At 39.9% G+C, this 22762-nt stretch overlaps 1 protein-coding gene across 9 annotated transcripts in view; it reads right to left on the bottom strand.

Moving 5' to 3' along the window:
• The window catches only part of GULP1 (GULP PTB domain containing engulfment adaptor 1), a 148356-nt gene that overhangs the window by 25758 nt on the left and 99836 nt on the right, over positions 1 to 22762 (bottom strand). For all 9 annotated transcript variants that reach the window (XM_087919824.1, XM_026696929.2, XM_087919826.1 and 6 more), the window contains one exon: positions 2074 to 2145. In XM_087919824.1, coding sequence (XP_087775950.1) covers positions 2074 to 2145 — 72 coding nt within the window. The remainder of the gene's footprint in view (positions 1 to 2073; positions 2146 to 22762) is intronic.

The following is a 22762-nucleotide window of genomic DNA, read 5'->3' on the forward strand; positions in this document are numbered from 1 at the left end:
TTAACAAGAGTTTCACTTAGCAACATAAATTTTGAGCTCAACTGTGGTCATAAGTTAAGGACTACTTGTAACTGCTAGCCAAAAAGGAGCCACTACAGCACTAGACATCATAAATAACATTGCTGCTTTTTTTTTTTTTAAGTCCACATTTCCAACAATAAGCTGAATCTACTTTTGGCTAATAGGTAACAAAAATGGCTTATTTGAATATGGATTTGATTATTGGAATAATAATTGTTCACCTATAAAAAGTGACTTAATGAATGTGAAAATAATTTTCTATTGTCACAAATGGGTTAGATATTCTAATCCACTACTCCATGCTTGCTTATTTTTTTGAATGTCTAATTTGAATACTAACATAGTATAATTTAAGCAAGGAATTATTAGGGTGGTTTTGTTGTGTGTCTGTTAAAATTACTACAAATAAAGGTGGTTCTGAAGCCCTTAGGTTGAAGGCTAATATCTTGACATCATAAATTGTTTTATTTATAAAAAATTCCACGGTTATTTTTTTTTCAACTGATAAACAGGCTGCAGCAACTAATTGATCAACAGTATGCATTCTGCGATCCATTTACAATTTACAAAGCTTTGCTATGACTTCTTTCAGACCATAAAAATCAAAGTAGATGTCTCTCTGATGGCTCATGTAGAAGGAGAAGAATTCAATACTTTTACAAATAATTGGACCCAAAGGGACTCCCATTTCTAAGAATGTCTGATAACAATGATCCCAAGATAGCTAAGAGTACACTTCCAATGACCGAGCTCATTGAACTGAGACAGAAAATAATACCTTACTGAATCTGAAAAATTAACATATCTTTCTCTAAGAGTCAGCAGGAGCTTCCTAACAGAGGAAAGAACTTCCCAGACTCCCTAGAAGTTAAATTGATTTCCAGAAAATATATTTTAAAAATATATAGAGGAATATTATACCAATACTGTAAATTATCTACAGCAAAGCTTTCATTTTTAAAGGTAGGTAACTTTAGCATAGAAGATGGACAGTGTGATGTCCCTTGATCATTTTAATAGAAGATTTAAAATAAATTATTTTTGCCCAGACTTTTTCTCACTGTTATAGGAGAAGATTATTTAGGTTTAGAAAGACTACCAGGCTCTGCAGTTTGATCCCCAACTCAATTATTGCTTTTCAGTCGGAATCCCTGGAACACATGTCAGGAAGGGGAAGAAACAGGAGATTAGAAATAGCAGCTGAAAAGGCAAAAAAAAAAAAAAGTGTGTGTGTGTGTGTGCTTTTTATAGCTGCTCTAGTTGCTGTCTGGAACAAAATACACAATTCCTTCCAAGAATGTGGTATATATGATCCCTTCCCCTTCTTGAATTTTGCCCATGTCATTAATGTACATTCATTTTAGAGGAACTAAATAGGTACAATGCTATTCACAAAAGGAGGGATTGTGTGTGAATTTTGAAGCCTATATCATAGGCATGGGGTGGGATAATTCCAGTTGGACGAATATTGAAATTTCAGTCCCCATTCTTGCTAGAGTCCTGACTGCTTCCCATAACGAGCAAAGCAACAAATGAATCTAGTGGACAAAACAAAAAGGGGCCTTTAAGACAGAAGTCTGTTGGGATGAGGGAGGGAACTAGAGAGAACGCTGCCAAAGTCATGCACACAATAGCCATTGGTATTAATGGTAGTTTTACACTCTGATGATGTTAGCTGAGGCTAATGATATTTTGGAACTGAACACAATCTACTTTGCAAATGAAGGTAAATACATACGTCCCAGATTAATATTGTAGGATCCAATCTGAGTCAGTCACTGGGACCAAAGGTTTATTCTTCTAAACTTTCGGACTTGTTGTAGAGCCCATCCTCAGAGAACTTTTCTGTCTCCAAAATGTGTCTCCGTTCTGGAGAGAGAAAAGCTTTCTCAAGATGGACACCAGCATGAATCCAAAAACGTGAAAAAAGAAACCTTTGGTCCCAATGACCAACTCAGATTGGATCCTACAATTTACTTCAGTAACAAACATACATTTAGAATCAGAATTTTTTTGTCAAACATAAATACTGTATTTTAAAATTTTCCTTACCTTAAGTTTTCTCACAGCATCTCTTACAACCTCTGTGCCTTTGGGCTGCTCCACTTCTGTACTGCCAAGAAACTGAAATATTGTAATTTGTGAGAAAAAAGTTTTAAGTCTTTGAAATAGCTAAACAGTATTTTAATGGCCAATAATTTATTTCTGTGTGATTTTAAATCAGAAAGACTAAATTTCAGTTAAACTGAAATATTTTACTTAATTTGACATCTTTTTTCTTTCCTTGAATACTGCACAATGTGCACTTTTGTAATTGTCTGCTCTGGCAAATCAATCTTGGAGAAATCCTAACCCTTACTAAAGAAAAATTTCAGCCGCAAATGATCTGCCACAATATTTGCAAAAACATTTCAGACTCTGCCTACAATTTGATCTCTTTCTAATGTTATCAACTTGCAGTGAACATTAAGAGACAAATGTGAAATATGATGCACTAGCATCGAATTTAGGGCAAGACTTCAACATAAATAATGGTGTTATGCCAGAATTTATTATATTTGTTTTGGAACAAACATTCAGGATTAAGGTAAAAGGCAAACAGCCCTCGGCAATACTCTCTGAGTGGCTTATAGTAATGCTGACTTGTAGAAATGTAAGTATTACATTTAAATGATTGTTATTCATTTCAGAGGATAAGAACTGCTGTACTTGGTTAATCAATGAGGGACCATGCTGAAGCATTGGTGAACAATTCATGCAGAAATTTAGCAGAGGATGCAAAAAGGACTATGTGGTATTTTGTGGCACAAATTCAAAGCTATATACATCCACTTGTCTTTCACATATTACGCTGATAATATTTCCCAGCTCTAGGGCAATAAAGATGAGATGGCCATATTAGGAGCTAATAAAATTTGCTGCTTTTTATGTCTCTAAATTTGCGCTAAGACTGGCAACCACTATCACAGTGAGTCATGGTGGCACAGTAGTTAAAGTGCAGCATTGTAGGCAAACTCTGTCCACAGCCTGGAGTTTGATCCTGATGGGGCTCAAGGTTGAGTCAGCCTTCCATCTTTCCAAGATCAGGAAAATGGAGACCCAGATTGTTGGGGGGCCCAAATTGTTGGTTTACATTGTAAACCACCCAGAGAGTGCTATAAAGCACTATGGGGTGGCATATAAGCCTAAATGCCACTGCTATCATAGAACTTTCTCTTGATACAAATGATGATGAAAAAGAAAAATGCTTGGACCATACTCTAACATGGACATTACAACGTTTTTATAAGAAGAAGTGCTGTAAATAAAGGCACAGCATTCTTTTACACCAAACACATGGAATTTAGCTCATGTATGCTCCTCCCTCTAAAAACCCACTTATTTATGAAAAAGAAAAGCTAGGTTGCCCCACTATTCTTGGTTCCTTCATATGTTGAGAGGTAAGTTTTTACTAGTATTTTTCACTTTCCACAGGTGGGTTCTTGTCCCTAAATCTGCTTTAGTGGTTAGAGACCCTGACCATATTGAATATTCCTCAGGACTAAATCTGTGAGTTTGCATTACAAGGATGTAACTACTGAATTTTAAGCACATTTACAAGTACAGAAAATGCCACTTCTGTGCTCAGAGGTATGTTGGCTACTTGCTTAAAGTTAGCAGATTAATTTTACAGCAGTTTAAAAGACCAAAGCAGAAGTGAGTGACTTTTGCTGAGTTGTAACTTCCAGTTTCTTCACCATTAGTCAGCCTAACTAGGACTGAAGAGAACTGTAGCTCAGCAGTACTTGGAAAGTTAGACACCCTGCTCTGGAACTGTCTACCCCAATATATCTTATATTCAATACTTTTATCTGGAAATCTCTCTCTCCCATACCCCCACACTCTCCCACACCATACATGCATATCTTCTTAGTTATCTATAACCCATTGTTTAACAAAAAAACCTTTAATTAAAATAAAACTGTTAAGAAACAACAAATTTGTACAGCACATCATAAAACACTCACCAATAAATAAGGAAGGAATGGTATAAAAATTGGTTTTCAAATTGTTTAAAAGTGATCAAAAATGAACCATAGTTTAAACTTATAGGTTTATAAAATAGCCTCCCATAATAAAACCACATTAAATGAGTAATTTGGATATGGAGTCAAAATTACAGTTGTTTCTTCAAGTTGAAATCATATGTTCCCTGGAAAATAATTGAATCAGTTATTTTTACTTTTAATGCATCCAACACAATAATGGCCAAGTAGTGGACAATATCATTATCCTTAAAATCTTTGAAAAAACATTAGCACAGAGACTATAAGAAAGTTCTAGGGGCATAACACATTTTACTTTTCTTTTAATAATTTAGAAAGTATATATTAAGATCATAACTCCTAAGAAGTTATGATACCTGAGCCCATTTATCTTTTTAGTACTCTGGTGAGATGTAGGATAAAAATGAAACTGCTCAATAACATTTATAATCATTTCACTTTTGCTAATTTTGACCTTTTTCCCCTCCAGTTTTCAGATACTGGAATCACTTCAATGCACTGTCGTGCTACTCTGAAAACACAAAGTAGTTAAGAGGTTCTCTCTTGACAAATAGATCATTTTGATCTAAATGTAACTGGTAACATTGCTACAAAGTTAGAGGATGTCAAATTCATATATAATCTGAACTGAGCTTGTTTCCATTTCCATATTCCATTTTGTCCTTTATTCAGGACCGATCTTGTTGAGCCAATAGCTGTAGGCAAGAACTCACATACATTATTATTCATAACATTATAGTTTTCCATGTTCATGCTAAAAACTGTAGAACTTGATGAAATCCATTTTTAAAAATGTTTTAAACAATTAAACCAGATTATCTAAGACATGTAAACCTTTCTCTTCCAGTAGAGAGCAGCATAGCATTTGTTATTGTGCAGATCTTTTTCTTAATTTATTCCTGTCCTACAACTTTTTAAAAAATTTCATGCATGACTTTTAATACCCCTGAATAATTGACTGCTAATAAATACTTGGAATGTCATAAAATAATTGATGTGAATTCAAATGAACAAAATAATATCTTCAGTTTGAAAATTAGACATAAATATATGCCATTTATTTTTCTAAATGTATGTAAACAGTGGAGCCTATACACACGCACACATTATAAATGCTGTGATATGTCTGTATAGTCTGGGCAAAATTACTTCATAATTAAGAGAGATTAAGATAGATAAGAAAGCTGTTTGAATCTTCTGTTGCACGAAAGTAAATGCTTAAACCTATCCTTGAAAATTTACAGCTGTTTGAATACTGCTCAAGAAAAGTAAATATGGATAAATGCCCTCTCCCTTCACTGCAGGAAATAAGAGATAACTTTCTGACTGAAAAAGAAGTTGAATACTTCACTCGTACAATACTAAAATAATGCATATGTACTAAAAAAAAATGACTTATTGTTAGAAACCAATCCTGGAATCTGAAACAAAGAATTATCTTTTAATGTGCACTGTAAGCAAGCATTCCTTTCAATCAATAGGCAGTTACTTATATTTTAAGATGTAGTTTAACGAGCCAGTTTGTTGCAGTGGTAAAGGCACCAGGCTAGAAAGTGGCACGCTCTGAGTTCTGAAAAACAATAGTTAATACGTTTGGTAAATGAAGCTGAAATTTCTGCTATATTTTTTGGATGAGAAATAACTGCTATTAATTGCAGACCTCATAGTCACCAAGGAATCTAGAAATGTATATTAAGAGACAGCTCATTAATAGTTGTCTCTGTCTAAATGAATGCTGATGAAGTTACTTATTTTCCACTTTAACATTCTTTACGTTATTTGTCCATCGTCTTAAACCATTATACTTGAAAAAATTATCTAAATTTGTCTGGCGTCCTTAAGCTAAACCATGCTAATATATCTAGTTCATATACAGTTTGTTAAAATACTTGTAAATAGAAAGCATATCATCTCAAGGGAGGAAACAACGAATATGTGGTTTGACAAGAATCCTCCAATTATTACTCCCTGTGAAGACATTTATTTGGCTTTTTTTCATGTGCGTTAATGTCTTTGATTTAGTTCCACTTTAACAAAAACCAATAAATTCTTAAGACTAGATCAAGTCATACAAACAGTGGATTCAGAGAGCCACAGACTTAATTGTTGTACAAATAATTATAATCAGTATATAAAATTCAATGCAGATTTGGGTAAAAAAAATTTTTCCATGTGATCTAATCTGACAATACAGGTGAATTAATAATGAAGTAAGTATAAGTGACATGGGAATATTATAGGAGGTGAGGTGTGTTAGTCTATGATGGCAAAAAAAATCTGAAATCTGGTAGCACTTTTTCTCACCAAAATTTTATTAAGTCTATGTTTTTGTAGGCTACATTTCACTTTATCAGATGCATCTCTCTTGGCTTCACATCCCCATAATGCTACAAATCTATAAGATCCTGTTTTTAATAATATTAGGCATTTAGTTTCTTAAGCACAAGAATTTTAAAACATTATTTATTAATCAAATTGTGCTCCAACTTGCAAAAAAATAAATTTTCTTTAGAATATTGCAAAGCCTCATTAGAACTTCAGTAAATTTTTGCCTTTAAATGGGTAGGAAATATATGAGTAATCACATCCCCCCCCCCCATTTTTGTCTATTTTTTACAGTGAAAATGGATAGATAATAAGGTATTTTTTCTAAAGTTACTGATATATTAGGACAATATGCTGGGGGCGACCTTGCCAATGTCTTTGGTATAATTGATTAAAAACTAATTTATCATAACCATAATTGAAAAGTACCAGCAACCCAGGGCTGCAGGGCATTCTCTCTGCTAATCAGCAGAAAAGGTGCCTGAAATTCTCTGTGTTCAGCTTGGAATATCATTTATATTAACATGGTTGCATTATTTTCTGAGCCAGTCACTTATTGTTGATTCCATAAGGAGTTTGTATTGATTCCTGTACAACACACATTTATGATGCAATTAAGGTCATTTTCCTGACCAGAGGAATTCAGTCCGGTGACCTTAATTTGAAAACACCTAAGACCACAATTTATTCCCACATTTTTTTTTCATTCCTCTACTGTAAACCTCCCCCCCCCCCTCTCTCTCTCTCTCTTTCTCTCTCTCTCTCTCTCTGTGTGTGTGTGTGTGTGTATATGAGAGAGAGAGAGAGAAAGAGAGAGAGCACACATGTGCATGTACACACAAACCTTTGAATCAGGACTGACTACAGACACAGGAACACATCCTCCTTTGAGTCATTGATGACCTCTGACCACTGCCTACACTAGTATTTTCTGGACAAAATCTTAGTATTTGCTACTTCCTTTTTCTTAGGGCTAAAAAAAATGACTGGCCCAAAGTCACCCAGTTGGCTTCATGCCTAAGACAGGACTGGAACTCACAGTCTCCTGGTTTCTAATCTGGTGCCTTAACCACCACATCAAATTGATTCTTAATAACATATTATTTAGAAGAATTGTATTATCTGATAGTCTTAGGTTTTATATTGATTTTCATATAAATGCAATACATTATTTTTCTTTAGCATTACTTCAACTTAGTTGTCAAATCAACTTTTCCTATGATTTTCAGTTAATCAATATGCCTCTCTAAGTAGATTTGATGCCATTTATAACTACCCTTTAATCAGTGGGCACCAGTACTCGCAGCCCCACTTGGGTGAGCAGTGGGCACTGGTGCTTACAACCCCCCTAATGAGAGTGGTGGGTGCTGGTGCTTGCAAATGAAGCTGTGTGCGTACATGCGGACACACCTGTTCCTTGCACAAAACCATTCCCTCTCCCCCCGGCCAGTACTGGGCCTCCAACCCAAAAAGGTTGGAGAACCTTGTCCTAAAGTCTAATCCGTGTCTACATCCTTCAGGTTTCATCCCATTATCTAGTCTTATTCTGTGGAGCAAAGAAGAGTGAGTCTGAACTTTCTCCAATATGATTGCTATTCAGGCATTCAAAGACAGCTATTGTGTCCTCTCAACTTCTTTTCTGCAAGCTTTAAACTACATTCTGTTTATGCCTACCATTATAGCCTTTCCTTTCCTCCCAAGTATTAGCCATCTCTCCTAGCTTTGAACTGTCTGCAAATTTGATAAATGTCAACTCGTAAAGCATGCCTACGCCTGTTTTGGAGTTGCCATAAGCAGGAGCGGGAAAAAAACATGAAGGAGCAGTACAGCAATTAAAACCAGAAATACATTCCACACTTTTTTGATAGGGTAAATAGGAATACATTAATGTTTTTGCTGAGATCAAATGCAGTGTATATATAGAAACTGAGCTTTCTCATGATAAGCAGCTACAGATATAGATATAGATATATAGATATAGATATGGATCTTTGGTTATTCGGGATTTCTCCCGTGTAAAATTGGAAGTATCTTGGCAACGTTTCAACGAAATCTCATTCGTCATCTTCAGGCTTGTGTCTTCGGCTTTGTGCTTCTCAGAGTAATGTGAGCTTGCAGCTGCTTCTTCCTTTTAACTGCTAGTGGGGGTGTGACTTGATTGGGTGGGGGCTTGGCTGTGTTTTGATTGGGTGGGGGGTTGGCTGTGTTCTGATTGGCTGGGGGGGTGTTCTGGTCAGGTGGGGGCTTGGTTGTGCTCAGGTTAGTCTTAGTTGCCGGGGGATTTGAGCTGGTGAGCTATGATCCTGTTGTTTGGCTTCGCGTTTGTGGTCGTGCCACATCTTCATGGTGAGTGTCCGTTCGCTTCATGTATGGGTCGGAGGGGTTTGAAGCAGGTAGTGATGCAGCTGCGGTACAGCTTCTGGTCCATGGTTGTGTCTCATCATCTGTGTGGGTGTGAGTCTGCTTTCTACGTGGAGGTGTGGTGGTAGCATCTTGTGTGGCCCTCGTGGGTGTGGGTCTGGTGTCATTCTTCATGTTAGGTACTTGTTTGTTACAAGCAGAACACAGCAAACTCCAAGACCAATAAACACAGACCAAGACTCCCAACCAATCAGGATGAAGAAAAAAACATTCTGGCACAGCGGATTTATATGTATTGTATTCAGCTTTGTTTGGGTATTTTCCCACGTCATTATAGTTGTGCTTTTAAAGTTGTAGCAACATTTCGGCAGAAACTCATCTGCCATCATCAGGCTTCTGTATAGTGTTCGTCTGGGAGTCAGACTTTCACAGCCGTTTCTGTTTTAAATTTGGTGCTGGCCTACGCTGTGCCAGAATGGTTTTTTCTTCATCTCGATTGGTTGGGAGTCTTGGTCTGTGTTTATTGGTCTTGGAGTTTGCTGTGTTCTGCTTGATTGGTGTTTAAAAGCACAACTATAATGACGTGGGAAAATACCCGAACAAAGCTGAATACCATACATATAAATACCTGCGAAAACTTAAGAAAACACACACACACACATACACACACACACATATATTATTTGTCAAGTATAAACAAGCTCCAACAATATGTATCATTGGTACATTAGGTACAGGTAGTCCTTATTTAGCAAACATAAGCAGCCCCTAAGTGAAATTGAGATTGTGCTTATCAGGTTTGCTTTGTTTTACAATCTGAAAAAGTTGTAAATGTGAGGATTTCTCACATTTGGTTGCTAAATAAGGTAGTTTCTAAATAAGGACTACCTGTAAAAATACAAGACTCAATGAAATTGCAATAGAACATTAGGTTACAATAGTTAAAAATACAACTTAATTTTAAAAATGTCATTTACATATTAAAGATTACTTCAATTTATTAAAGAATTATCTCTCATGAGAGTTGTTGAGAAATGTAAAATCATTATGAACAATCATTTAGGTAATGATCATAATACATTTTGAACTCAACCCTCTCAATCCAGCTGAGAAAAGGACGTGAACATCAGAATCAGAAATAGATTGTCTAACACAGTTGCTCCTTCCTCCAGTCCCTGGGCAAACAATTACTAAAGAATCATTATATTATGAACATAATAGAGCTAGGAGAAACAATAGTGTTAATTTTAACAGATTTTTTTTTAAGCAAATGGCATGTGTTAGCCAGGGATCAGTGGCTGGCTGCCTCTGTGAAAGGAATTTTTTCGGGCAGTGTTATCTTTAGCCGCGGGATGCCTGAATGCTGGAAGGCAATCTGGAGAGGCTCCTTTCTTGTCCCTACACAGTTTATTTGCTCATGGGAATCAAGCCACCATCCACAGTGGTATGCAGGCCTAACATCTTACCACATGAGCCACCATGACCCCCTTTAACAGAAGAACAGAACAGAATAACAGGTTGGAAGGGACCTTGGAGGTCTTCTAGTCCAACCCCCTCCTCCTCAGACAGGAAACCCTATACCATTTCAAACAAATGGTTGTCCAATCTCTCTTAAAAACCTCCAGTGTTGGAGCACCCACAACTTCTGGAGGCAAGTTGTTCCACTGATTAATTATTCTGTCAGGAAATTTCTCCTTAATTCTAGGTTATTTCTCTCCTTGATTAATTTCCATCCACTGATTCTTGTCATGTCTTCAGATACTTTAAAATCTGCTGTTTTTGTGTTCTTCAATTCCAGACTAGTTTAGTTTAGTTTACTTTATTGTCCTTGCACTTCATACAACACCATCTTCAGTGCACATCATGACCATGAAGTAAACACAAACACACATCCTTTACCCTCCATACATTGAACTGAAACCCCCCGACACCACACCAACACTGCACTATACAGCAGAATTCAAAAGAGCTACTGCCCTGGGATAGAAGCTGCTTTTCAGCCTATTTGTCCTTGTTTTTATTATTCTGTACCATCTGCCAGATGGTAATAGTTCAAAAAAAAGGGTTCCCAGGATGAGATGGATCTTTGAGAATATTTTGAACTTTCTTAAGTAGACTAAATTTCATTCTTTGGACAGTTGCTTTTTAAACTTTGTTTCATCTGGGAACATTACCATGCTTGAAACACATGAATGGTAGTACAGTTGATTTTGAACTAAGATTTCCAGTTAGCTCTTTGCTGAACTTTTAAGAAGTAATGATTTTACAGTTTGATTTTTATAGCACAGAATGTGGCATAGAACAGTGAACATCCTTTATTTTGTGCCAGACTACTGCAGAATATGGAGGAAACAGTTTGGATATAAAGAGAAAACAAGTTTCTACTTTTTTTCTGAAGTTCAGCATTCTCTTCGTCCATTCCCAGAACTTTGGTGTGAGGACCACAGGTTGGAACCTGACTTTCTAAGTGAATAACTATAGCTATATGGATTATTTTATAAAGTATAAAAATAAAGTTATTAATCCAAAGGATGCAAGGGTTTCAGAAAATCTGGATACAAAAAGAACTAAATGGTTCCTTATTAAAACAGTATAATGACCATAAGAACGGAATCCACATGACTGCAATACTAAAATGTTATTTCTTGAATCCTTTCTGTGTCAGCAACTTATATCAAAATAGAGACCAAGGAACAACAACAACAAAAATGAGATATGTTTCTATTAACCTAAAATGGAGGCTTGATATGGAGCTCCAGTCCAAAAATTGTCAGGCTATGACTAGCATTTTATTATTTGTGCCAAAATGAGCAAAGCCAATACACAAAGCAAAAAAGTTTTGCCATGCTTATTTCTGATTTGCATAAAGTTCCTCTGATGGGGAAAGGTATAAGCACTTGGGTTAGTAACCGACCATTTTCTTTATACATGCTATCCAAATCAAAACCTGTGGGGCAAAAAAGAAAATCATGGACACAGACCTTTCAGGGAGGGGTGGGATTCTACTGGTTCTGACAGGTTCTATAGAACCCATTGTTAACTTTCTAAGCAATTCCGAGAACCTGTAGTTAGAAGAAATCTCCTTTTGTTTTTTTTATCACCTTTATTACATTCTTGGCAGTATGCCTAGACTTACTGTCTCTGAAGGAGGTTTTCTTTCTTTCTTGATACTTTCTTGAAGGGGAAGGGTTGTTTTAAGCTTTTTACACTGCTGTTGGGAGGAAATACTCCCCTGGAAATACTTCCAGCAGGCATACAATGATCAGCACTTTGAAGAAATAATTAAATAACGAAGTAGAGCTGTGGAAAGAAGTTTTTTTAATGACAAGGAATCAAGATGAGTGACATTCAGCAAAGCTTCTTGGTTAGCTAGAAAGATTGACATTCAAACGTGACTTTACATACCCTTTCTGAGTTTTGGTCTAAAACTGGTGTTTGGTGAACCTTAATTCTGTGCTTGGTGATTAATCTCTGTTCCTGAAAAGAAACTGGGTTGAGAAATCTGGCTAGTTCCTGTGTCTATTTGTTCTGATAATTGGTTTAATAAGCAACAGCTACTGTTGTGATTTAATTATTTGTATTGTGTTTGATTTTTTTCCTGCCTCATGGTTGCTTTTTCTATCTGGGGAGGGGGTCTTCCTTCACGGCTTTAGTGGTATCTGGCACTGTCTTTTTGGGGTGTATTTCCAAGAGGCAGGATACAAGCTTGGCACTGATTTTTCTGGGGGGCATGTGACCTTTCCTTAAATCTGGATAATCTTCTTAGGATATCTTGTGAGGTGAGCTGGTATCTTTAATGGTGCAAATGGATCTAAGGATTGCTTTTCCTGAGTATGCTCTTTCTGGAAAGCTTAAATGACCTGCCTGCTAAAGGGTTTCACTTTATGAGTAAAGTTGGCTGCTGATAGTTATCATTGCATTTTAACTATTTTAATTCCTCAAGGTGCTCTGGCACCCTACCTGATTTGTAACTCCGGCTTGCAGGTATTTTTAATCTAATGATTTGTATTTACAGCAGCTTTTTTCAAGCAAAGAAGCTTTTTTGTATTTTGTACAGGTAATCCTTAACTTACAACAGTTCATATAATGACCATTCAAAGTTACAATGGCACTGAAAAAAGTGACTTATGACTGTTTTTCACACTTATGACCATTGCAGCATCCCCACTGTCTTGAGAGGCCAGGTGAGGAGAAGCACCACTTGACGTGAGTGACGTTGAGTTAGCCACGCCCACCCAGTCACATGACCACCAAGCCACACCCACCAATTAAACCACGCCCACAGAACTAGTTGTTAAACAATTTGAATCTCATCCCTGCTTTCAGGTACCAACTAAAGAACAAAGAAGGCCATTCAGAAATATTTGTGGATATACTCCCTTTAATTTGTGAGTACAAAGTTTTCTCGGCATTTTGAGAATATTATGGGTGCTGCCTGAGTAAGGTGGCTGCTGTGGTCAAAAGAGTAAGATATACAGATTGCTATTTCCAGAAGGGAAGGCCAGAAAAATATGACAATGGAACCAATCAAATGGCTAGCATACCTCACGACTCTACAAATAGTTTGGAGTAGGCCCTCTTCAGTCATAAGGTAGGAGGAGTTTGTTGAACTGAGTGTCTGTACATCTCTCCATTAAATAAAGCTTGAGCACAACCTGTTGGTAAGTTGGTGTATTAAAAACAGGATTATGATTACAGTGTATCAGCCGAGTCCTAAAGCACTTTCTCTGTTAAATGAAGGAAGAGAGGAACTCATGTCTAAGAGGAGATGGGATTTTAACAGCTCACATGGAGAATCCTCCCAAACAGAATGCACTATTCTATTTGAGCTAAGCTCCAGATTCATGAATGAGTCAAATAATTACACTTATTTTGGGACATATGGTCTAACATCAGAGTCTTGGATGTGGTCTTCAAAGTGAGTTAGGCCACCTCTGGATAACTCTAGATATGCATCATGGGTTCTCTAACTGGGTGATGACATCCCAGGTAGTTGCAACAAATTTACAGGTAAAAATCTAATCAGGTTTATGCAGGTAAAATTATTTCTCGTTTTCCTTGCATTTTCCCACAACAGGTTTGTGCAGACAAAGTAGAGAGGAAAGCAAAAATTAAAAAAAGGTGAGTTTAGAAACATGGATGCCATACATTGACCGTTTATCATGAACAGCTTTTTCATTATCATTATCACATTCTCTCTCTCTCTCTTTTTCCATGAGGGGGCATAAAAAACATTTATCATTTTAGGCAGGTTGTGATATTGCCAGGTTCAATAAGCCCTGCTGTATATAGAAAGCTACCAAGTCATTAAAAACTATGATGTATTAGTTTTTGTGAAGCAAAATAACAGCCTATCACACTATTGATCTTAATGGGAGATAGAAGCAGATGTTTAATGGCATTTAATTGGTCAGCTTGTGGCTTAAAGTTACAACCAATTGAACAAAGTGAAAAAAATATTTTCCTGTATTGCAGTTCATAACCTATATGATTCACCATAGCACATTTGATTTTAGTGAATTTCAGCCAATTGAATACCACTTGTGGAGGAATAGGCAATAATTCCTAAATACGGGAATGAACTTTATAAACAGCATCTTTTAATTTATGAGTGGATAAAATGCTGGACTATTATACAATATCATGAAATATTTCCTATAACAAAATTCACTTTTAATCCTGTCTAATAAAAGAAAAGAAATTCAATAGCCTACAAAGATAGCCTTTAAATAATTAAAAATACCAAAAGTTCTGAAATATAATTTCAGAATTCACAAGGTAGGTTTAAACTTTCAGTAGTATTTGAAATAACACATATGGGAAATGAAAATGTTTTTAGAAACTCCATTCATGATGATTTTTTTCTTTACAACTGCTACTTCTGAAAAATAAAAACCCTTTAGATATAAACACATTATCATTTGCATTAATTTATGCTAATATATGGAAGGTCTGTGGATTTTCTTGAATATTATAGAGATATGAATACACACATACACAAATACAATACAAATATACCAACACAAATATACAATAAAATGTTCTTTTTCCTGCAACTATTAAATATTATTGATTTTGCAAATGAGGATTGAAGAAACGAATTACGTGCACATTTCTTTGTATAAGATGCCACCAAAACAGCTTATTTTAGTTATTCAATGTCCTGATAATGTCTTTGGCTAGAAACTAAATAGGCCACAAATGGGAACTAGCATTTATTTAATTCCATTCTAAAAGCATACTTTAAAGACTAGAGTAGTAGTCCTGCTGTGATCTCCTTTTCTTTTTCTTTTTCAGATATGGTTGGCCAGTGTCCACTTCCTAGGACTCTGAGAGAATAACTTAAAGAGACCCCAAACTGGCTTCATGCCTAAAGTGGAACTAGAGATTATATTTCCTAGCTTTAGTGTGATGCCTTACCCATATCCTACTAAAAATTGGCTCTTCTGAAGCATTTGAATCATACATTAGCATCACTATCCCATTGTAAATCAGGAGATAGATACTCAAATAGATTATTCCCAAAATACTCAACCAGCTTTGCCCCTAAAATGGAAAGACAGAATTTGGAACAGATTTCCATATTTCCATGGAAAAATTGCTGGTCTTGACCATATATTCTGATTCTGGACCTCAGTGAGAGCTAGTCTTTTGTTTATGAAATGCTCTAGCACTTTGCAAAGAATGAAGCTACAACCAATTCACCAAAAAGAAGAAATATATCATTAGCAATTTATACTAAATGTTATTGTGAGAAAGGAACATATTAGACAAACACAGAATCAGAATGACTGGGTGATTGTTGAATGACCAATCATGGCAGATTAGAATACGGAGAAATCTTTGTGGCTAATACCTACATCCATACTTTTTTGGCTGTTTGTCATTCATGAATGTATGCTGTATTTATTAGCTAATCTAACCTATTAACATTTGTACATTATTAAAAAGGTACCATAATCTTTTATATTTCCATCTCATTCTCTTTCCAATATACAGTATATTTCAGCACAATATTGAGGAGTCTTTATGCAAAGAAACAATTCTTTGTGAAAACAATTGTTTCCTTTGCAATAAAAACTCAATCTGTCTGTCTAAAACATATAGATCTTATTTCCCTTAGGAACTAATATCACTGCAAATTTCTCCAAATTCTGTCCCCTGCATACTGCTTCTAAAAATGTTTGCACTCCTTATTCATATAGAGATCTCCTTTTCTCTTAATGTTCATCCTATAACTCGCTGAAAAATAAGAAAACAAGTTTTCACTATTCTGCATCCATATCCCCTGTGTAATATCAAGCTCTTTGTTCTTCATTATCTTACTTCAAAATTCATTATCATGTCAGGGCTTCACAACACATCTTCAAAGTGACCTGACCAAAGTGAGCTATTTCTGGAGATCCAGACTAGGGCCCTGAACTGAATTGGACTGTTTCTTGCACATCAGTAGTAATAGGAATTTTATGTAGCAATGCATTCAAATACTTACTTCTATCTCTTATGTTTGAAATGGCACAGTTGTGCAATGAATAAATTTTATTAAGCTTCAAAATTAAATAAGTTTCATGACTACATTTTACTTTGGCAGCAAAACATCCAATGAATGTTCATTGTACATTAACATTGTTCTTACCATCTAATCTCCCTTTCATCATAGTGTATACTGTGCTCATGTCTGCCAAAATAATTGCAGCTTTATTTATAAGTGCTTTCCAAGTACCAGATGTTGTTTGCCTGTAACCAATTTTCTATAAAAAACAGATTTCTATTCTTTTTTTAAAAAACCAAGAAGATTGTTAGTATAATAGGTTGATTAAACCAGAAGCTAACCAACTATTTTGGGGCTCAATATAAATTTATAATGTGTACTTCGCAGAAACAGATCATGATTACATATGAAACATGCACTTTCATAAATTGGGGGTTGGTACTTACCTGACAGGCCATTTCTAGTCGAGCTGCGTAGAGCATCCAGAGAGTGGGAGGTGCTCTAGTCTTCACCAATTGCAGGCTGAGCTATAATTGAGGAACGCTCCTCCCACCACGTGGCTTCTCCATGCGTTCCCCAGTTTTTACGAAGACGAGAAGACAAACAACTATCCCCTCATCTTAACTATAAACAACACTTAACTACAAAAAAACAATATGAATCGTTGGCCGAAACAGGATTCCCCACCAGACGGACCAAATAGGGTGGGGCTGGATGATCTACGCAGCTCAACTAGAAATGGTGTGTCAGGTAAGTACCAACGCCCATTCTCAATCGAGCTGCTCCAAGCATCCAGAGAGTGGGACATACCAAAGCATGGCCTGTCCTACGGGGGGACTCCATCTGGCTCAGAGCATGTTCTGGATCTCTCACCACTTGCTGAAGGACTCGTCTGCCAAAGGAGGCTTCTGCCGAGGCAAAAACATCGATTTTATAATGGCGAATAAATGGAGATGGAGACGACCAGGTAGCCACCCTGCAAATATCATGAATAGGAGCCTGAGTAGCCCAGGCTGCAGAAGTAGCAGCACTCCTTGTAGAGTGAGCGGTTACTCCACTGGGAACAGGAAGCGCCTGTGACAAATAGGCCTTGGATATTGTAGCTCTAATCCAACGGCCAACAGTAGACGGGGAAACTTTGCAGCCCAGCGTCTTTGGTTGAAAAGATAAAAACAAAGCCTCCGACCTCCTGATAGGCTGAGTGAGACTGATATAGATACGGAGCGCCCGTCTAACATCGAGAGTATGCCACTGCCTTTCTCTCTCTTGAGAAGGTCTTGGACAAGAGTTAGGAAGGATAAGCTCCTGTGATCTGTGAAAGGCTGAGTTTATCTTGGGCATGAAGGAGGGATCTGGTCGTAGGACCACCCGATCAGCGTGGAAAATGCATAACTCCTTTCTAACGGATAGAGCTGCTATTTCAGATATCTGACGAGCCGATGTAATTGCCATAAGAAAAACCACCCTGAGCGCGAGGAGTTGGAGTGACGTCTCTCTTAGAGGCTCAAAGGGGGGCTTAGTTAGCGCCAAGAGAACCTTGTTGAGGTCCCAGGTCGGGTGCAAATTAGTGGCACCTCTAAGAAAAGCTCTAATGCGAGGATGTTGGGAAAGCGGGCCAGACAGGTTGCCAGAGATAACCGTAGATAGGGCCGCCATCTGCCTTCTTAAAGTGTTGGGGGAAAGACCTTTGCCCAATCCTTCTTGTAAAAAGGCCAGAATTTGTGCGATTGATGGAGAGATCAGATTAATGTGTAACTTGTGGCACCACTTACAAAATATGTTCCAGGTGGCATTGTATATGCGAGTGGTTGAAGGCCGCCTGGCTGCCAGAATAGTGTTGATGACCAGATCGGACATGCCTTCCTTCCTTAAACGGTCCCGCTCAACCTCCAAACAGTCAGCTGAAGCCATTGTGGATTCGGATGCTGAAGAGGTCCCTGGGACAGCGAAATCTTGTCCGGTGGAATCCTCCAAGGAGGAGCCACTGACAGGTTGCGAAGGTCCGCAAACCAGGGTCTCCTGGGCCAATATGGGGCCACCAGAAGAAGTTCCGCTTTCTTGAGGATTACCTTTTAGATCACCTTGGGCAGCAGCGGCGGGGGGGGGGGAAGCGTATAGGAGCCCCGTGGGCCAAGGACAACACAGGGCATCGTGGTTCTCAGCCCCCTGGGTGGGGTACCGGGAGAAAAACCTCGGTGTCTGGGCATTGGATGGGGACGCAAACAGGTCCACTAGCAGTAACCTGAACCTCCCTGAGGCCTCCCAGAAAAGGGAGGGATGCAGGCGCCATTCGGACTGGTCAGCGACGGTTCTGCTCAACCAGTCTGCCTGAACATTGGAGGCCCCCGAGATGTGCTCCACCTTTATGGATAGCAGATTGGCCTCCGCCCATCGACAGATCCGTTCGGCCTCTTTCATGAGCCTGATGGAGTGAGTGCCCCCCTGCCGGTTGATGTGGGCCTTGGTCGTAGTGTTGTCCGTCAAGACCAAGACGTGATGCCCTCGAACTTGAGGAAGAAAGGTGCGTAATGCCAGATATACTGCGTGGAGCTCTAACCAATTTATGCTGCAAGAGCGCTCATTACTGACCAGGTTCCTTGAGCTGACAGCGAACGAAGGTGGGTCCTCCAACCTGTTAGGCTGGCGTCTGTTGTGAGGGTGACTCTCTGGGGTTCTTTGAATGGATGCCCTTTGTTGGTAGTGGGTCTGGTCCACCAGAGTAGCGAGGTGAGAACCTTTGGAGGGATCCTTACTACGAATCTTGAATTGCTCCTTCTTGAAAGTTGATAAGGTAGCAGGAACCACTGATGGGACCTGGAATGAAATCGGGCCCAGGGAACAATGGATATACATGAGATCATTTTCCCAAGCAATTTAGATAGGTCCAGCAATGAAGCTTTCTTTGACTGCCTGATGGCCTTAATTGATTTTTGAGTGCTAGCAAACCTTTCCGGGGAGAGGAAAACCTTTCTCTCAACTGAATCGATCACCACCCCTAAATGAACTATTCGAGTGGAAGGGGTAAGCTGGCTCTTTTCCCAATTTACAAGGAAACCATAATCCTGAAGTACTGAAAGAGTGGTTCTGGTGTCCCTCTCAGCTTGGCTTTGGGCTGGAGAAAGAATGAGAATGTCGTCAAGATAGCAGTAAATACGGACAGGGAGTTGTCTGAGGTGAGCTGCTAAGGCTGCCAAAACCTTGGTGAAGGTCCTGGGAGCCGAGGCTAACCCAAAGGGAAGGGCTACATATTGATAATGACAGCCATTGTAATAAAATCTCAGATATCTAGAAAAGGAAGGGTGAATGGGTATATGAAGATATGCCTCAGAGAGGTCAATGGAAGTGAGCCAGTCTCCTTCCCTGGTGCCTTGTAGGATGGACTGAAGGGTATGCATTTTGAATTTATGATGAACAATATAACGATTGAGCCTTTTAAAATCCAAAATGGGCCTCCAACCCCCAGAGTGCTTAGGGACTAGAAAGAGGAGGGAATAGAATCCCTCTCCTCGTTGAGAAGGTGGCACGGGCTGTATGGCCTTAATATCCAACAGATGTTTAATGGCAGTCTCTAGGAGAGCGCGCTTGGTATGATCCCTGGAAATGGGAGAAACCATGAAGTGTTCGGGTGGAAGGACTTGGAACTGAAGGGAAAAACCAAATTGGACCGTGTCTTTAACCCAAGCATCAGACGTAGATGCTTCCCACTGGCTCGCAAAGAATTTAAGGCGACCGCCAATGGGTAAGGGGGCTGAAAACCTATCTTGGACGGCAGGGAGTCTTACCTGCCGAACCCCGGAAGGGACTTCTGTAACTACCCCCCCCTCTGGATCTGTCTCCCGAATCGCCCCAGTCTCGATAGGCCAGGCGAAAGGTTGGAGATCTCTGATAACGGGGGGAGAAGGGAGTTTGAAAGGGGGTACGGAGGGACCCCCTTCGAAAGGGCTGAAAGGATCTGGACTCTTGCCTACGAAAAAGAGCCGGAAGAAATTTCTTTTTGTTCCGGCTCTCCATCAACAATGGTTCCATGGCTGGACCAAATAATTTATTTCCGGAGATCGGAGCTGAGGCCAGTTTTGACTTGTTTTTAATGTCAGCCTGCCAAAGCAGCCATCAGGCTGTAAAAGGAGAGGATATGGCCCGAGAGGAGAACTTCACCGAGTGAAAATTTGCATCAGCCGCAAACTCAGCTGCTGCTGTTAGTTTTGCAATATCTTGATGGGCCCTAGTATTAGATGGAGGAACATGCTGCTTCAGCTGTCGAAGCCACCTAATAGATGACCTAGTAAAAAAGGATGAGGCAGTGGCAGACCGAATGGCCCAAGCATCAAACTGGTGCGCCCATCGCAGTGCCATCTCTGCTTTCTTGTCCTCCGGCCTTAAGGCTTCCAGAGCGTCTGTGGGGTTAGACAAGGATGCCAGTCTGATAATAGGGTCATCCACCTCGGGGGTGTCTAGCATGGTGGAGAAGTCTGCGTCGAGATTAAAAAATCTCTTGTCCTGCCCTGAGGGGGCGGAGGGGAGACCGGAAGAGGCTAACTGTTTCGCCACTAGATCGGAGAAGATTGGAGGGACTGGCACAACTTCGGCCTCCACCGTTGGCTGCCTGAAAATGGCATCCTCTGGAGCCCCAGAAGCTGCTGGCGAGGAATCAGAAGATGGCTGGGGAGTTAGGCCTGAGATATTCTTTGCTTTGAACAGCAAGGATTTAAATAAATGAGGCTTGAACAGGCCTACAAGGGAGGGCTGGTCGGGGGAGATGCCCTCATCCTCCGACATGTCCCAGCTGTTCCACTTCGGAAAAGGGCTCAGAATAATGGAGGGACCCCCTCTCTGACCCTTCCTCTGCCCCATAGGGTGAAAAGGCCATTTCCTCTTCCTCGTCCTCCTCTTCCTCCCCTTCTGGGAAAGGAGGGTCCCCTTGGGAAGGTACCTGTCTGTGAAGAGCCACCGGTCTGGGTAGAGGTTCTCCAGAGGCAGAATCAATCTCGGGTGCCATTGCTTGAGAGGCTGTCTTGGACAACTATTGCATACCTTCCGCGATCCCCTGGCGGATGGCAAGCTGCATCCATTCCTTAACGCTGTCAGGGATGATGCTAGTTGAAGGGTCTTCTGGGCGTAGGCCAGCAGCGGTTGGGGTGAAGGTCGCCTCTGGAATTCGAGTGGCCCGGAGGCTCTGACAGGTGTGTTGTGCCTGGAGAGAGAAGGTTGTTCTGGCAAAGGGGGAGGTTGGTTAGAGGTAGAGGGAATAGAAGCTGGAATTACAGAATGAGAGTCCCTGGAGCACCTATCAAACTCCTTTTCCAGAGCTCTGTGGCGCCTCAAGGCGTCCCTTTCAGAGGCTGTGGTAGGTTCCTTGGCCCTTTTGCGCAGATGGTGAGTTTTAGACTTAGCCTTTAGGGAAGGCCCTCTGGGATTTTCCTCTGCCATTATAACCAAAAGGTAGAAACAAGGTATATTGAATATGAAGGCGGTTGGCACGCCTAGGAATGCGGTCCACAATGGGAGCCGGGTATCCTATAGTTGAGCCATGTCCCCCTTTTGGAAAATTTTTTAGATAGTGATATATACATATACATATACATATACATATACATATACATATACATATACATATACACATACACATACACACATACACATACACATACACACATACATATCTTCTTCTTCTTTTTCTTCAGCGTTTGTCTCGCGCTCGGGCGAGGTCCGCTAATGTCCTTAAGTACTGCTTCCACACCTCTCTGTCTACCACGTATGTCGGGTCTGCCTTCGCGATCTCTAGATCGGCCTTGATCGTGTCCATCCAGCGTTGCTTAGGTCTACCACGCGGTCTCGCTCTTCCGACAGTCACCTTCATTGCAGATTTGATGATAGATTCTTCCTTGGCGCGGCTCACGTGGCCGAACCATCGTAGCCGGGACTGCCTCATGACCGTGGGGATGGGCATGACGTTGAACCGTCTACGCACTTCTTCGTTCCTGACGCGATCGAGTAGGGTGAGGCCTACCGACCATCGGAGCATTCGCATCTCCATTATCTGGAGTCTGCTTTCGACTTCTTTGGTCGCCGGCCAGCACTCTGCGCCGTATAGGGCCACGGGGCGCACCACAGAGTTATAGATTTTCGCCTTCAGGCGCATCGGCATCTTCTTGTCACAGAGGACGCCCGTGACGGACTTCCATTTGCCCCACGCTGCGTTGATCCTGGCTGCCACCTCAGTTTGTAGTAGGCCTTCTTCCCCAAGAATAGTTCCCAGGTACTTGAAGGTGGAGGCGCGCGGTAGCTCCTGCCCGTTCACGTGGATGGAGCCTGTCATTTCATTGTCAGTGGTCAGGTATTCGGACTTCTTTAGGTTCAGCTGGAGCCCGAACTGCTCGAGGCGGTCGTGCCACTGTTGGACTAGGTGCTCGAGTTCAGCCTTGCACAGGTTAGCCAGGAACACATCATCGGCGTAGAGCAGCGTCCATGGGGCAGGTGTGTACAGGTCGTGTGTAATTGTGTCCATCACCAGAATGAA

Source organism: Pseudonaja textilis, chromosome 1 (genome assembly GCF_049901715.1).
Source record: "Pseudonaja textilis isolate UNSWEBS1 chromosome 1, rPseTex1.2, whole genome shotgun sequence".
Classification (NCBI taxonomy): Eukaryota; Metazoa; Chordata; class Lepidosauria; order Squamata; family Elapidae; genus Pseudonaja; species Pseudonaja textilis.